This window comes from Cheilinus undulatus, linkage group 9 (genome assembly GCF_018320785.1).
Source record: "Cheilinus undulatus linkage group 9, ASM1832078v1, whole genome shotgun sequence".
Lineage (NCBI taxonomy): Eukaryota > Metazoa > Chordata > Actinopteri > Labriformes > Labridae > Cheilinus > Cheilinus undulatus.
The window spans coordinates 14,144,404-14,161,820 of NC_054873.1; the positions used below are offsets into that span (position 1 = coordinate 14,144,404).

The 17,417-nt window shown below is 36.4% G+C and overlaps 1 protein-coding gene and 1 long non-coding RNA gene across 2 annotated transcripts; one reads left to right on the top strand and one right to left on the bottom strand.

The window, feature by feature from the left end:
• The first annotated feature begins 1,749 nt into the window (after positions 1–1,749).
• Positions 1,750–17,088, top strand: LOC121515636 (forkhead box protein P2-like). The gene is made up of 15 exons (XM_041796512.1): positions 1,750–1,905; positions 3,772–3,876; positions 5,378–5,461; positions 5,689–5,797; positions 6,949–7,129; positions 7,567–7,671; positions 9,986–10,073; positions 10,303–10,440; positions 11,019–11,211; positions 12,297–12,367; positions 13,796–13,897; positions 14,007–14,128; positions 16,133–16,202; positions 16,713–16,822; positions 16,914–17,088. The coding sequence occupies exons 1-15, from the start codon at positions 1,750–1,752 to the stop codon at positions 17,044–17,046; spliced, it is 1,767 nt and encodes a 588-aa protein (XP_041652446.1). The 3' UTR covers positions 17,047–17,088.
• LOC121515637 lies at positions 14,054–16,693 on the bottom strand. Its single transcript, XR_005992384.1, has 3 exons — positions 16,588–16,693; positions 16,108–16,196; positions 14,054–14,176 (listed from the first exon to the last, which is right to left on the bottom strand). It is a non-coding gene; the product is annotated as an uncharacterized LOC121515637 (long non-coding RNA).
• Positions 17,089–17,417: the final 329 nt, after the last annotated feature.

Genomic DNA, 17,417 nt, shown 5'->3' on the forward strand with positions numbered 1-17,417 from the left:
AACTATACTTGTCTTTCCTCACAGAGGACCCTTTGTTTTAATCATGAAAGATAATAAATGATGCTTGTTTTCACACATTATGTTTTTTATTGGACTGTGTACGTCTATGAATATCAACAAAGGAAGTTATATCTCCAAAGAAGCCTTCTTACTTAAAATAGGACAACATCATGTTTTCTTTATATATTTTTTGAAATACACATTATATTTTTATCATAATGTCCTACAAATTTAATATATTGACTGATTACAAATGTGAACGCTATAACAATTAAAGCCCTGCTACTTAGAGTAAAATAAAACTGATAATAGCTCTATCTGGTGACAATACTTTACCAGATCCTGCTTTATTTTCTGTCTGATACACTGAGTGACACGATGACTCCTCCCTCTCAGGTAAGCACACAACTCCATCAGCTCTCTCTCATCCTCACTCCAAACTGCCTGACTTCAAGACATCAACTCTGCCTGGCTGCTCAGACTTTGACTACTCATCTAAAAGGTATGTTTGCAATTCTGACACATATAAAAGGGTCAAAGATCTTTCATCTATCTTTGCTGCACTGTAGGAAAGAAGGACTTTGCAGTATTTGAATTTAAACTTATATAGCTGTGTTTATGGATGTATTTCCTTTTAAATAACTCTACTCCCTCAGAATTAGTGTAGTTTCATGGTCGCTCTATTTACATATTTATTTCCCATTATTAGTCACATCATTTTCCACTTACACTCCTATTTTATTGTTTACATTTTACATCTTATAAATGAAATTTTCAAACACCTTTAGTCTACTTTGCACTGTCCTTGCTGATCCTGATTTAGCTTCAGTTTTTTGTATTTGTCATCATACTGCTCCAAGTGCCCTTTAAATTGTCCCTCAGGACAAATAAAGTTTTTGTTTTACTTAATGTGAAAATTCTCTTTATTTTTTATTTATTTTATTGTATTTATGTTAATGCAATAATTAAACTCCTACTTGTGACAATTTTACTTTATTTTACAGCTGTGCAAAGTTAACTAAACGTGCACTCTTGTTTTTCTGTTTTCATATTATTTCCACATGTTTTTCCATGTTTGATTACTACGTGGTGTGCATACTGTTTTTTGATTAGATTTCTGTAACTTATTCCTAATTATGGAGAGGGTTTTTAATCCTTAAATTCCTACCTTCAACTTAAAGCATACAGATCTTACTTGAAACAAAAATAGAAATAAAAAGAAATGCTTTTGCCCTTGATATTGCAGTCAATAAGAGGCCATGGATAGATAAACAGATAATATTTTGTTCTAGGTAACACCAATTTCAGTAAAGATAGTCGAAGATATAATTGTGCAGTGAACAAAAAGCATATATCTTGGTTGTTTTAAAGGATGCTTTGAAATTCTGAATATTTTAGAATATATATGTTTTTTCAGTTTTACTAACATGCACATTTTAAAATGTTATACCAAAACAGAGATTTTAAAATCTAATCAAGTCTTTAAAATTGCATCTTTATATTTTCAATGGATTGAAAGCTTTGCATATAGAGGGAGAATGTTTTTTCCTTTGTTTTCTCTTTCTTTGGTATGTCTTATTTTGCATCTCCACCATCTTTTACATTTTTAAAGAATGCTCAAGTCGGTTTTCTTTCTTGACACATTTTCACGAATGGCCATGTTCAGCAACTATACTAAGTTGCATCTACAGTGTTTGAATCCTAGAGCTCATTTAGTGTTGATTGTTTTCTTTCACGACCTGAGCAGGGATGCCTGAGTCTCCTCATAGCCCCCCAGCAGCCCGTCAGACCCCGGCCAGCAGTCTCCTCAGTCACACAGACAACAGTGCAGGAGAAAAAGCTGCTAATGGGGACACCTGCAGTGGAGTGAATGCTGAAAACTGGCAGAATCTCCACCATAAACAGGTATTTTCTTTTCTCCATCTTCTATTCCTTCCAAACAGAACTGTCTTTAGCAAACAAATGCTAAGGGAAATCCAGCAAACGAGCTCCATAATGGAATCCTCTGACAGGACACCAAAGCCAGGGCCTGTAGCTCTGTTGACAGTGGTGGGATTTTATATGAGATCTGAGCTGAATGGGGAGCTGACACACAGAACTCTGTTTGTCCTTCAGTATTAGTTTGGCAGGCATAGCTAGGGAGGAATAATGGTCCACGGACCACGGCCAAACACATGCAAGTGAACAGCAAATAGGCATGATTCATCTCTGAGAGTGTTTATCTAGAGGATCAATGGAAAAAATGAGATAATAAACTTGTGGCTAACACTTTCTTGCTAACAAATGTGTCAGTTGTTCTTGCTCTTTTCTCCTCTGACAATAAACAGAGATTTTACAAAATGCCAAAAAACCCTGGCGCTGTCTGCAGTTAGGTCTCTGCCATCATCTGCGGCCGTGAGCTGAACTTTTGAAAACAAACATATTTGTAAAGCATGAAAACGACAGCACTTTCATGTCAGTGTTTTTTTTTAAAAACACGTGCACAGGATCAATCTAGCGTGAAAAGGTTAAAGGACTGGAGCTGCTTAAATAATCCCTGGAGTATTTCTTTTTCTAAAATATACAGATTGTTTGCTAAGTTAATCGTCAGAACTTAATTAAAAGGTCTTGCATTTATACGATTTTAAGGTGAGGTGATGACATACTGGCAAGTTTCATTAATTAGTGGTACAGATGACAAATAATTGACATACAACCTTAACTGTCTGGTTCAATACCTATAATGTAAATCTGCTGGGTGTTTAATTTGAGTTTTTATAGTGAAGATAGAGTATACAGGATTAGTTAAACTTCCCAAGTTTTATTTCATCAGTTTGGTCAGAATGATCTGGTCTTGTCCCTCTTAATATATTAAACTTTTCTGTTAGTATTTCATGAAGTTGAATAAATACTGAAGATAAGAAATATAGAAAGGTTGTAACTGCTCAGTTTTGTCTTTTTCCTTGTCTAATAAAATAACAACATATCATAACCTAATTAAATGTAGCCATATGATGGGAAATAAGAAATACGGAGCGCTACACCTGCTGAGCCAACATCAAATTTTTCATTTATTTCCTACTGTTTTGTTTTGTTTTTTTTTTTTTTAACTTGTCTTAGTAGTTTGATTGAAAACACAGGAGGAATTATCTCAAAGGACTGTCAACAGTAATGACAACCTTTAGGTCCCCTTTGACTTCTTCTTTCATTTCATACTGCAAGTTATTGCTCCAGTACAGACATAAACCTCCAGTGAAACCTAATATAACATAGAGATACAGCAAACAAAATTCAATTTAATATAAATATACCTACCAGATATTCTTCTTGGTTTATTATCATTTCTTCAAGCCACACTTGTAATTCAAAGTAATGAATTATTTCTAAATGCAGTCATGGCAATTGCTGTTGCCTCTGTTTGACTTCAGACAGATACAATCACTCTATTATTTGTCACTCCATCAGTAACATCACAGATCAGTTATTATTCTGTGAGTGTTTGCCTTTATTAATACCCATACACTTCTATCAGGAGTCACAACAAGCATGTAATTGTGTTGCTAATTAGCTGGTCAGCCCATTGGCCATCCTATTTAGGGTCAATGACACAATCCAGCATGATTGTGCTCACAAAGGGCTGACCGCACTGTTTTGTAATTTGACTGGGAAGATTTCCCCTTCTGCAGTTATTGCTGTTTAATACTTACCTCCTCTCTCCTAGGCTTGTCATCATGTCTTTAGTCTGAAGACTCTTGCACCTTTGTTGTTTTGTCCTCTCTCTTTTTCTCTCAGATGTTTTTAGCAATGATGGCTTCTCAGCAGATGCAACAGATCCTGTCACCAAACCAGCTGCAGACTCTGATCCAACAGAAACAACAAGCCCTCATGCTCCAGCAGGTAATAATCCAACAATATTAATATCCTTTTAATGACTAAAAGCACTGTGGTTAAGTGGGTAAAATATTTCAAATAAGGTCATCTTTTGTCTTGTATACAAATATTTAACTTAAATTACAGTTGAAGGAGGAGTAACAACAATATCAATTTTAAGGTAGCCATTTATGTGTTAGTTTGCTGATCTGCCTAGTTGTATTCAATTAAAAGGTACAAATGTAAATGGTATTAAGCTGCAGATCACCTGTAGACTGTTTAAACTGAAAGGTGATCTGCCTAATGACGTTTTTAACAAGTTAAAAAAGTAGTTAAATTTTAAACCTGTGGTTGCATAAATTACATCAGTAAGCTAGCAAGTTAGTAGCAAGCAACCAATCAATCAGGATGTTAATACTCCTTGTGGGAAAAATATGGCATGGTCCCTGTCAATAATAATTATAAAATAATTTAAACTTTAAATGTTTAAAAAGATAGGTAAGAACATTAGCTAACATATAATCTTCACTGTAAGGCTAAATACTTGAGAACACGGGCCAACGGTTAAATAACTGTTCATTTACAGTCGGTAAACTAACCGTCAAGGATGCTAACCACTTCTCTGCTACTAAGTTAAACTAATTTTTCAGCTGTTCTGCACTTGAGAGCTAGTTTGTAAAAACAAATACGGTATGAGCAGACGATGCCTTAAAAACTGTTAAGTTGTAAATGCCTACCTGACCACCCCAGTTCAAGTTGAGACGGTATTTCAACAAGTGGAAGTTTCAGCTAGTCACAGCATGAAAACACCTGCGTCATCCACGTTTTGAATGGAGGGTAACAGCATTATAACATTAATGCCATTCATGGTTTGAGGATGTACACAGCCTATTTTTATATATCTCTTCACAATAGTGTTTATATATTAAATTCCTTGAAATTATATTGCTAACTTTTTGACGTTGTCCAACCTTTAACAAGAAGTTATTGCTTAAATGTACTAAAAAACGCCCGAAGGGGAAAACGAAGGGGTAGGAAATTAGCTAATTGCATTTGCTCAGTTTACTGTCACTGAGTAGCTTTTTGTTTCCTATTTTTTTGAGAGCTTTTTTAAAGTCAGTAGTTTTACTTAAGTATATTTAGGGGAAGTATTATACTTCTTAACATTTTAAATAAGTACTGAGGAAAAATAGGCACTAAAAGCCAAAACGAGGAGGTTTCTACCAAAAACTGACTGGACTCTCATATTATCTTGTTGTTATTGCACATTAAGGAAAAGACAGTACCTTGGGTATCAAAGGTTGCTACTCAGTAGACAGTACGTTGAATAAACTTTGAATTGCCTACTTTTTACTTCAGTAGATTTATACACCAGTACTTTTACCTCTACTTAAGTAAATTTTTTACCAAAGTAACTGTTGTTTTACTTTAGTACAATAGCCAACACATTGTATATGGTCTAAGATGCTTTGAGACTGTGATGATTTTAAACATTTAGAAATTAAACGGGTGTTTGTTAATTTTTTAGCAACATCTGAAAGACTTTTACAAGAAGCAGCAACAGCAGATTCATCTGCAGTTGCTTCAACAGTCCAACAAGAAGGCCAAAGAGGTAAATCAATGATTCATCTTTCTTTATCAGTTTTATTTATTAATTTGCAAGTAATTTGACCATTTATGCAAATACGTTGTGTTATCATCTTTACACAAAATTACTTACTATTAACATAAACTAAATGTATCAAGAATATAATCTGGAGTAAAAGTGGCATGAAATCACCATTTCTCTTGGAGTCAGCAAACTTGCATGAAAAATGTCTCTCTCTTTTGTTCCTGTAGCTCCCTGCACAGCAGCTTGTCTTCCAGCAGCTTCTCCAGCTTCATCAGCAGCAGCAGCAGCTCCTGCAGGTTCAGAGACCGGTCCTGTCCTCTCCTGCTCTCTCTCCAGGTCACTTAACACGTCTTAACTTTAAACACAAAATTTTCTGAGTTTCCTCTTCATTTCAGGGCATTAAACACACTGTATGTAAATTCCACCACAAGAGGTCTCTCAATCATTACAATAACAAAAGATGATAAACAGAGCTGCGCTGTTGTGGAATAAACAGCGCAGTGAGGACAAAACGAGAGAAAAAAGTGTCTTTTCGAGGTTAAAGCCACAAGCAATGCTAGAAGGCTTTGCAAGTAGCTCAAAGTATTGGCAAGGAAGGCATTTTTAACTGTTTTTCTCCCTCATTATGTGAAGTTAATCTATGTAATACTGTGCAGCTGAGCACTGAATGTCTATGCACCCTATAAATGTCCAATGGGACCACAATGTTATGGGATCAAGAGGGTGGAGGGATGGAACTGTGCATTGCAAGGGGAGCTTGGGCGAAAAAAACCCACAGCCAGTGGCAGGAAATAACCATGGTCCATCAAACGTAAGCAGCACAAAGCATGAGTGAGATACAGCAGCAGAACAGCAGATTCCAGTAGCAATTTATTCTTTGCCATATGGCAGACTTTGACATAACCTTTTGCATTTTCATGGCAATGATAAACATATTGTATCTGTCACATTATCTCTGTCATGATGGTTGCCACCATGGGAAATGGATCAGTACTACTCTAAAAATAAAACATGTCTCTGGCTTTTGAATCTGTTGGAAATATTTGAGGTACTGTAACCAATCCACTGAGATATATATGTAACATAGAATAGTTATGTTGAAATTAATGCAGATATTTAAGAGCAAAAATTTTATTCATTTAAAACCTTTGGATAAAAAGAAACAATGTGAATCTATTGAAATCTAAAAGTAGAAAAATCATCCTTTCCCATGCTGTAACTTCAATAATTCCTATATTATAGCGGTTAAAGTAACATGAAATATAAAATGTCAGGAGCTGCATTGATAATGAAGCATATCATGCAAATATAAAAACATTTTTACTGCAAAGTAAATAAGAAAATATGCAACATAGCTACCTGCAGCTGTCTACTATCTCTAATGTGTTTTATAGAAGTAATAAACCGCCAATCCTTTCTGTTTTTGCAATTAACATGTAAAAAAAATGCTTGAAGTAACAGTGTACTGTGTTTTTGCCATGTTCTAGGAGGTTTCAGTCCTGCAGAGATGATGCAGATATGGAAAGAGCTCACAAACGAAATAAGTGAAGAAAAAACCTCATCAAAGATTCACCAGGAGTCATCTTCTAACAACATAATGTCAGCCAAAGTCTCAACAAAAGTGAAGGTGGACCAGCAGCAGACTTCTCCTCCTCGCAGGGCAGAATGGTATGATACGTCTGTTTGTGCTTTTAATGTGAGAGCTGAGATGATTCTGCCTTTTTGTAAACATCAAAGCCTTGTCATCTGTAGACATTTTCTTTCTCTCGAGGTGTGGGTTGGGAGGTGTTTGCTTTTGCAGCGAGACTTCACTTTTAATTCCCCTCGGGACGATATATTTTGTCTTGTTTGTTTGCTTTGTGTGCTGCCACCTGAAGTGGTTCAGCAAAAGAAAAAGTTTACACGACTTCATGTCCCAAATCAAAAGTAAATAGTTTTCCATTTATTTTCCAGTGCTCCCTTCCACCTCTCTTTTGTCATTTTCTGCTACCTGTGAAGAAAACAAAACACACTTGTATCTGTTGTACTGCTGTTTCTTGGATGGGGTCTGTGTTTTTTTTAATCATGGTGAAACCTTTGCTTTTCTCTCCTTCATCCTCATCTAGTGCTGTTAAAGCTGAACAAGCTGCCACACATGCTCTCTACAGTCACGGTGTGTGTAATTGGCCTGGGTGCGAGTGGGTGTGTGAAAACATCAGCCAGTTTATGAAGTAAGTTTTTACCTTATTCTGAAGCATATTTACCTTTTGATTTTAAAAACATCTCTGTTCATGATTCAAAGCTATACCCTGAAATCTGTGCACCCATACCATCCCGACATTTAGATTAATGGGTAATGTATCCATCATGCTGAAATTGAACTCTTGTAGGCCAGTTATCCCTGATTGTTACTATTTTCACAGTAATTTCAGGATCTTAAGAAGTCTTTTGTAAATTTATAACCAGTCTCCAGGATACAGTTTTGAATTGTCTTAGCCCAGGTAGTCATAAATTCCAAGACTCCTGGCATATTTTTTGGAAAAAAGAAAGATTTAACACCTTTTCATGCACAATTTCCCAACATTAAAGTTTTGGAGTTTTTGCAGTACGTGTATTCTGCCACTAGGGGTCAAAAATCAAAACAATAACAAAGATGGCACCCACCTCTATTGCTTGCTTCTTGCTTTGAAATGAGGACTCTTTTATTTAATAAATACTTATTCAATAAAAATTGTACTCCATAAGGTGTATTTACTAAACAGTGAGTAAACTTTACATTGCATGGATGGACTTCACACAGTGAGGGGAAAAACTGTTAAAAGAGGCTTTCCTGGTTTGCACTGCAAGCTTCCTGCAAAGCAATGATAACTAAATCAATCACTGGAGCAAAAGCACTGTTTTTGTTTCACTGATGAGTTGCACATTTTCTTGAGTGCAAATTTTATTGAAGCCTCCTCAGTTTAAAACTACAAGAAAGCCAGGAGGTGGGTGGAGCTGAGCAGTGTGTCTCTACTTCTGCCTGAATTTGAGAAGTCTATTGGGGCAACAACATTACAGGGATCAGGGGGTGGGGGATGGAGTAACACGGTACAGGGAAGCTTGGGCAACAGAATGCACAGTAGATGGCATTTGAAGCAAACACAAGGCACTGTGCATTACAGAAAGGATAAGCACTCAATGAAGAACCCTAAACCCAGTTGAATCCTTGCTCCACAAGTCAGAAAATGTTGAGGATCTTCTCAAGTAAGCTTACAAAAAATGAGAAATATAAGCCCAAAAGCGGCTTCCATAACCAGTTTATGCTTCATTATGCCGCAGTCTTGCACATAACATTCAGCGTTTCTATGTAGATGATAAAAATGTTGTCATATAATGGCTCTGTCATGGGTGTGACACTGCACAGACTAATAATACTATAAAAATAAATAATTTTTTAGGCTTTGATAACTGTTGGAAATGTCTGAGGTAGTGTGAGTACTCATGCAAAAGTATATGAAACATGGAGCGGCTATTTTTTAGTTAAAGCTGACATTTTGGTGTTGCAATTCCTCATCTTGTATGTGAGTACAGTACTTCTGGCTCTGCAGCCCTCACAAATACAGCAATGGACAGAACTAGACTGATCATTATTGTGCCAAAAAAATTGAATAGTTAAAAGCAATGTTATACTTTATATTAGCTGTTACACTACATGGCTTTACTAAGCAGAGACACTGTATTCCACCTCTATTTACTGCTTTTGTCATAATTTGTGGGACAAACATTAGAATTCCCGTGTGTTGTGCAGCAAAGAGATTATTGTTTCATCCACATGTAAAAAAAACTGTATTTCTGCAACCTTTTTTCGAAGACGGGAGGAGATTTATCTTTCAGTAAAATTGATTTATCTTTTGAGAGGCAAATACTGAGATGAAAATGTCAGTGAGCCTGAATTTAAAGTAAATAAAATGTATTTTAATGGAAAGGGAAAAAAACAAACACAGAAAGCATCCTTAGAGACTTTTTAAACTTCTCCTGGGAAGAATCTACATTTCTGTGGTGATAGAGACATTTAATATTTTAAAAATGATACACAATCCAACAAGAAGTTCCTAAAGTGATTCCTACACTGAAGTTTTCATGTAGATTTCATAAATATTTGGCCAAACTCCATCCCTTTTTCCAAATGTTTCTGAGTCTGAGAAAGACTTAATTTTACACTTCGTATAATGTTTAATTTACATCTATATTTATTCAGCCTTTATTTAACCAGGAACATTTCCATTGAGATACAAAATTCTCTTTCATAAAGGAGTCCTGGCCAAGAGTGAGCACAAATAAAGATTACATCAATCAACTATCAGCAGCTTTTAGCTGTTAAAAATGGTGGAGGGATTCTTAATTTCAGTTTTAAAATGGTCAAAACTAATACAAACTCATCCTCTGTTTGAAGACAACCATGTAGCTCAGGCTAAGATGATGGACTTCCCTTAGTAGTTATTATTCAATATTGATTAGACAGATTTTTGGTGTAATTGTCCTTTATTAACCTTGTATTTGTCTCAGACATTTGGGCAGTGAGCATGCTCTGGATGACAGAAGTACAGCGCAGTGCAGAGTCCAGATGCAGGTGGTTCAGCAGCTTGAGCTTCAGGTAGGAATGACTCCTGTAAAGATTTCCAAGAGAATGTCCAAGATTTGTTCACCTAAACTCCTTCCCCCTTATTAATATTCATGTTGGCTTTCTTCCTGGTATTGGATATAGAATGATATTGTTTTTTGCACATCTTTTTGGTTCACAGCATTCCCATTTCAGTTGTCTTTTTGCTGTTTTGGAAGCAACATCATCCACAACTCCTCCCCCCTTTTATCTCCTCCAACAGCTCTGCAAAGAACGGGATCGTCTGGGAGCGATGATGGCTCACCTTCACCTGCCATCTTTAGAAGCTCAGTCTATCCCTTCACCTGCGGGTCTACAGTCTCCACAGTCTGATGCAGCAGCTGACCCATGTGATCTACAGGTAGACTGTGTTCTGTAATGGCTGTTTGAGCAACAAAATTAATGATCCATAAACTAAATGTCATGTTGGAAATGTAAGTGAAACTAACATAATGTGGCAGCGGAGGATGAAAATGTAATTTTATCCCTTTTAGAACTTATGAAGAATATCTGTGGATGAACTGATAGATGTGCAAATATATTTTTTTCTGTCAGAACCCCCCTGATTACCTCATACCTTTTCTGTTTGACTCCCAGCATGATGTGAGTCCCAGTGCTATCTTTCCTCTGGATGCCCAGCTGTTGGCACCAGATGTCTGCCTTTGTGTTTTCAGACAGCAGACATGCTCTGATAATGTGAGAGCTAATCATTTGTTAATCTTGCAAATATTGCCCCATAATCACAACACTCACCAAACAATTTCACCCTATAATTAACCATAATTGGTTTCCTCCCCCTGCTGATATTAGTGGGTTCACCTTCGAAGAGGCGAATCAAATCGCTCTGTTACACCCCCACCCCTCTGTTTAATTTCTCCATCAGTCTTTTCACTCCACTTGTTTTATTGTGAGCTGAAACATCTCCTCATGTTGTTTCAGCTCAGCTCAGTCTCCGTCACCAATAACCTGCCCTCGATGAGCCCATCAGACTCATCTCACATGCCCCTGCAAGCTTTGGGCGGATACCTGAGCACACCAACTCAGGGGTGCGAGGAAAAGTCACCCTCTCAGACGTCCTGTGCGGGGGCCATAAGACGTCAACATCACCCTTTGGTCTACTTGCTGTCTTCAGGTAAACTAGCAAATGATGTGGTTTGTTGATTCAGAAGGTGAACGCCTTTTTATCTCTTCTGGTTATTATCCTCAACTAAGGTTACATGGTTATTTTTGGTCCTAACTGATGCATATTCTCTTTTGCAACAAATGAAATAAACATCATAATTAAACTATTTGTCCTCTAACCCTGGAATGACAATTTATACTATGATAGGACTTAATTCAATCCTTTTTGTAACTCATTATGTCTGCATTATAATGGCCATATAACCATAACGCACATGCTTATTTACATGGCTGCTCCAGGTTAAAAATAAAATATTGTTATCTTAGCTTAGTTTTACAATGGACCATAATTTTGCAGGCCTTCAAGGGTCCCCAGAGGTCTCTCCTTTTTTCCCCTCTTATGATCAGCCTTGCCCATTTACAATGCAGAGGGTTGTAGCTTAAATTAAATAGGAAACCAGAGTAGCCAGGTAAAATACTGCTCCATATTATAAGTTCAGAATTCACACAGAGAGAACTGTATCATCAACCAATAACTGAAATAGGCCAGGGTCAGTCAAAACAAGCAAACAGGCCTTACAAATAGGCTTATACATGCCTTGAATTTTAACCTCTCCATTCAAAGGAAAACATTATGATTTAAGAGATTCCATTAAATACTTTTTAAAGAAATATATTTAAAGAAATTTACTAAACCATTTATAATTAACAAAAAACTACAGGAAGACACAAGGAGTTTAATGGGTCTAGTAATTTACCTTTAACATCTGATTTATCTTTTATGTTGCAAAGGAGATTAATTAAAATCACAAGAATTAATTCCAGAATTGCATTAATGAGTACTAACAAGTTGATATTTGTGTATGCTAAAATAGGCTGTGAGTCATGATTTATTTGGAAAAAAATAAAAACAAATCTGTGTAAACTAGACATTTAACATCCCCATATATCTGGAATAGTAGGATCCTTGTTTTACAAGCAGGTGTTCGACTCTGGGATTGGCAGTCTAATGAGGCTTCTTCGAATGAATCCTTGAATAATCAGCTTTTTGGGGTCATCCTGAGTTTCCACTGCCTCTGTTTTGTCTTGTTTCAGAAGATGAATACGAGCTCTACAAGAACACGGATATCAGACCACCATTCACGTATGCAACCCTGATAAGACAGGTACAGTGGATGGGGAATAACATCTATGTGTTTTCTCCTCAAAGCTAACTTTTTTATTGTTTACTAGTTTGCATTCATTTGTCTATAACTGGTATTTGATGTTGGAGGTGGTGCTGCAGTTAATTGATATTTTTTGGTACCAGTCATTTTCTTAGTTAATTAAATTGTGGTTTGGTGTTGATTAATGTTTCCTAAAATCAAAGATAAAATCCTTAACTGTCTCGTTTTGATCACAGTTAAGATATTAGATCAGCTGTCAGAAGCAGTATTTGCACAGGATTAGTATTACCTGGGATATTTGTGAATTACCCTCTTGACATCAGTGTCAGTTGCAGTTACATAGCGAATCCTGTTATATACACGAATTTACTGACATTTCTGAAAGAAAACATGAAGGTGCCACTGCAATGAAAACATACAGTGAATGATAATTTTCATACTAAAGTGTAATGTTGGGCACGCATTTTGCAGGCAATGTGTCCTTCATTTATCCTACACATTCTGTTAACCAGAGTTTACAATAGACAGATAATATGGACCAGAGTGTTATGATTTTTTTCTTACATTTTTAGAATCTCTAGCAAGGTTCCCCTTGCTCTCCCATTATGCATCGAGATGGCGTCTGTCACCTGTTGTATCTAGAGATGATAAGACAGAGAAGAAGAGGAAAATAAAAAGTCAAGCACTTTTATATCCCTCCCATTAAAAAAAAAGTATTAATCACTTTTTATGTGTCAAAACTTTGTTGACAATGTCATGCATAGCCTTTCATTTTTTGGATCAGGAAAAGGAGTAGAAAAATCCACATGAACAGTAAAAAACACAATTACCATCCTAGATTACAGAGATGCTGATTGACATGGGATTAGTATTACCCATGGACCTCTTTGTGTGCTGAAATGTGGTAGGTAATTTGTCCGGGAATTTTTAATTGTAGACATGGTCGATTCACACAGGATTGAAAACACAGATTTCCTACTCAATTATTACAAATTACCAGAGCTCTCTAGGTAATACTAATCCTGTGTAAATAGCGGAAAAGAGGGTAAACAAAACGAGGAAATCAGAGTATTTGGATTGCAAGTAGGCCTTGTTGTTATTTCTGCACACATCACGTGCAGATGCTGTACTTAAAGCGGGCAGCTTAGGTTCAAACCCTGCCTGCCATTCCCTGCTCTCTTCCTGATTTTTTACAACAACCTTTATCTTTTCTCTCTAAATAGGCCATGAAAACCTCAAAATAACCCATCAAAAAATTATACAATTGAAGGAAATAATCTATTCTCAAAATAACTGCCACCTATTTATTGACTAGCTGATCTTTGCTGCTCCAGTTTGAAGACTTTCCTTGGAGTAAGAGTAAAAAAGTTAGAGCTTAAATTTAATCCTGTGATGTACTTCAGTTTTTTATTCCCCCTCCATCTTCAGGCTATAATGGAAACACCAGACATGCAGCTAACACTCAACGAGATTTACAACTGGTTCACGAGGACGTTTGCTTATTTTCGACGAAACGCAGCTACATGGAAGGTAAGACACCTTTAGATAATTACCTCCCTGATCCTGGTGTGTTTCCTACCTGATTTATGCAGCATGTATCAGGTAATGATCCTCTTCCTTCTGATTTTCTCTGTATCAGAACGCAGTGAGACACAACCTGAGCCTGCACAAGTGTTTTGTGCGCGTGGAGAACGTAAAAGGTGCCGTGTGGACGGTGGATGAGGTGGAGTACCAGAGGAGGAGGTCTCAGAAGATCACAGGGTGCAGTAGATGACTCACTCTTTAACACAGTATTCACATCACAGAGGTCTGCAAAGATATCAAGTTGAAATAAATATTTACTGATCCTTCATTTGGGGAAATTTGGTTACAGCAGATCACAGTAGAGGGCATAAAAGAATCAACACTATGTAATAAAAAGTAAAAGAAATATAGATACAAGGCAAAATTAGAAATAATAGTATTTAAATATTTACATATTGCTTGCAAAACATTCATTTTTTCATAATCAAGTGCTGTTGGTCACCCTTTACATCTGTCAGTTGGTTTTAACTATTTTTAAAGCAATAAAACGTTTTAAAAAGATTTTGACTATGACAATTCAGTGTTAAATTATTTGAAAGTGGTGATTTTGGAGATAGGAGGTTTTGGCCTGACTGTAAAGTTTTGGGCACCTTCACTTTTGAAAGAATAGAGATCAGTTAAAAAAAACAGTGTGTGAGGCATATTCTTATGATAAAGTGACTATACTGCCAAATAAAAATTAGGCATGTAGAAATAACATCAATTTTGATCATTTAATAATTTCAATTGCAATTTAAGTGCACTTAATGGCACTTTGGGTGGGTAGCTGACACATCTGTGCCACTGTGTTCAAGTGTTCATGCACACAGTGCACAAATTTACACACATATTGTGGATACACATACAAATTAATACATATCAGCTCAAAATACTGACTTTGAAGGCATTTTTCAAAGTCATCTAAAACTTTCTATGACACAGTTTCTTTGCAAAAAAGGTCATAAATCTCTAGATAAATCCTTGCTAATTATCAGTGTTTTGAACATTAAAAAAATGATGACAACAAGAATAGAACATAAAACTTAGTTTGACTTATTTTTCTCTTCCAAATAATTGTATTTTAATTATCTGTAAATCAAGTTTTTAGAATTAAAAAACAGAGAAGGAATTAAGGTCTGCACACTAGTTTAATTCAAGCAATAACTCAAAGTCATGCCTTTTTGCACAGACAGCAAAGCAAGATAAATTTTGTTAGAGGATTTTTTAACTTTAGGACTAAGAATGAATCTACAACAGACATCAAAATATCTAAAACAAAGACAAGAAGTAGTATGAGTCATAATATCATGTGCTGAGTTTCACCTTTAAAGTGATGGGTCATTAAGAAGGGAGCTACAGTCCCTTTTTTGCCTCAAGCTATCTGCATGAAATAATCTTTTCCTTGTTTATCAAAAACATTTAAGTGTTAATGTGAATTTATTTATTTATCTTTATTTAGACTTGAAAATCATTGAGGGTGATCCCTCATTTACAATGAGATTGAGCATATAAAGAATGAAAAAGCAATCAGAAAAGGCATATCAAAGTCAGTTGAAACGAGTGCAATCAGAGGACAAGAAATTCAGCATTAATGATCTGAAATGCCCCAGAGAAACCAGTTCTTTGATTTTTAAAGTGCTCTGTAGTGAGTTCCAAGCAGATGGTACAAAGAAGCTAAAGGCAGATCTGCCAAGCACAGAATGAACTTTTGGAACCTGGAGCGTAAGCCGGTCACTAGAACGGGTGTTATGCATTCCAGAGGGCCAGGCTAACAGATGTAAGAAGAGATTTAGGGAGGAAGCATCCCAAGTAGAGCTTTGTAAATAAACATGTATGCAGGTTGCGTCTCTCTGAGATCGATGACCATTCAACCTTACTGTAAAGGATGCAGTGGTGAGTATCACAGGCATCTCCTGTGATGAACCTAAGTGCAAAGTGGAAAACTGCACTCGGTGGTTTTATAGTTGCAGCCAAAGCATGCCTATACAAATCATCACCATAATCCAACACTGATGAAAAAGTTGCCTCAACCAGGGTTGAATGGTAAGGGTTGTGGAGGCAGTAATTTATTCCACTGCCAAAGGGGTAGCAGGAGAAAAGGTTTTGTTTCTGTTGGTGTTATGGCTCATTTTATAAATAAGAGGCACTGATACGACTCAGACATGGACTGTGCTTACCTCTGTTACCTTTGTTATTCTGCAGGAGTCCATCGCTGATGAAGCACGTCTCCTCTGGCCTTGATTTTGGGACTGTTCTCAACGCTGGTCTGAAGGTGAGAGAATTTAAGATCAAGAGTCAAAATATAAACAAAAGTAAAAACATAAAATGAGCTTAAATTTAAAAAAAAAATACTCACTTATGCCAAAAAATTAGATACTGTTTATGAAAATCTTTCAAATAGTAAGTTTGCACATGACAGCAGTGATTTAGGGGTGTGTTGCACCCCTATATATGCACACAGGTGCACACAGACATCACCTGTGCATTCAGAATGTCCTCTCAGTGCTACAGTCTGTCAATGGAGATTATTTGTAGTCTGTTTCAAACCTTTTTCCACAATAGATAATGTGTAATCATGTTTCTTATTTGTTTTTTTTAAGCCAGTGTTTGGAAAGGTGAATTACTGAGTGTATTATGGCATTATCTGTTTAAACAACCTCTGATATTTCTCCGGGCATGGGCTGAAAGTCTTGGATCCCCTGCTTTACAGGCTTCAGCTTCTTGATATCAGTCTTTACCCGGTTAAGGTCATTGATGTTTATTATTCATCCTCTCTCTGTAGACGGCACTGGCTGAGGCTTCGTTGCCAGGATTTAAGAGGGAATGTGTCAGCAGAAACTCTAAGAATCAGATAAAGGAGAAAAAAGCAGGAAACAAGAACAGCATCCAGCAGTAAGTTTTGTATATTTTGAACTCCAAAAATCCACAAAATGGCCAATGGGCTTCAAGTTCAAACGTTGATGTCTTCCTTTTTATCTTGCAGTTCTCTTGGACTTAAAGATGAAGCGCTGAAGTTGATAAACCGAGAATCTCTAGTGTCAAAAGTGAAACCAGCCGACCTTCAGGACAAGATGGAAAATGACCCAGACAGTTTGTTTGACCTTAAAGAAGTCTGACTTAAACAACCATAAACAAGGAAGTTAATAAATCTTTTAAGAATTCAGGGATGTAGCCCAACGTTTACATTTTAGTTTTGGTTTGTCTCAAAATCCTTGACCAAAATACAAAATTATTTTGTCAAATTCACTTTAAATTTGCTCCCATCGGAGTAATGCTTCATTATAGGATTTAATTATTTATGTTTATGTGCATGGTAACTGATCTGAATCTGTGATCTGTGGATGCCTGCATATCAGCAGCACTTCACTGTTAATTTTTTATATGTCATGGGAAACAGAAGGACCTGAAATATGCTGTACTTTATATCAGCTAGAAACTGAAATCAAATTACATTAACAGGTTAGAGGTTTGATAAAGGGACTAAAAC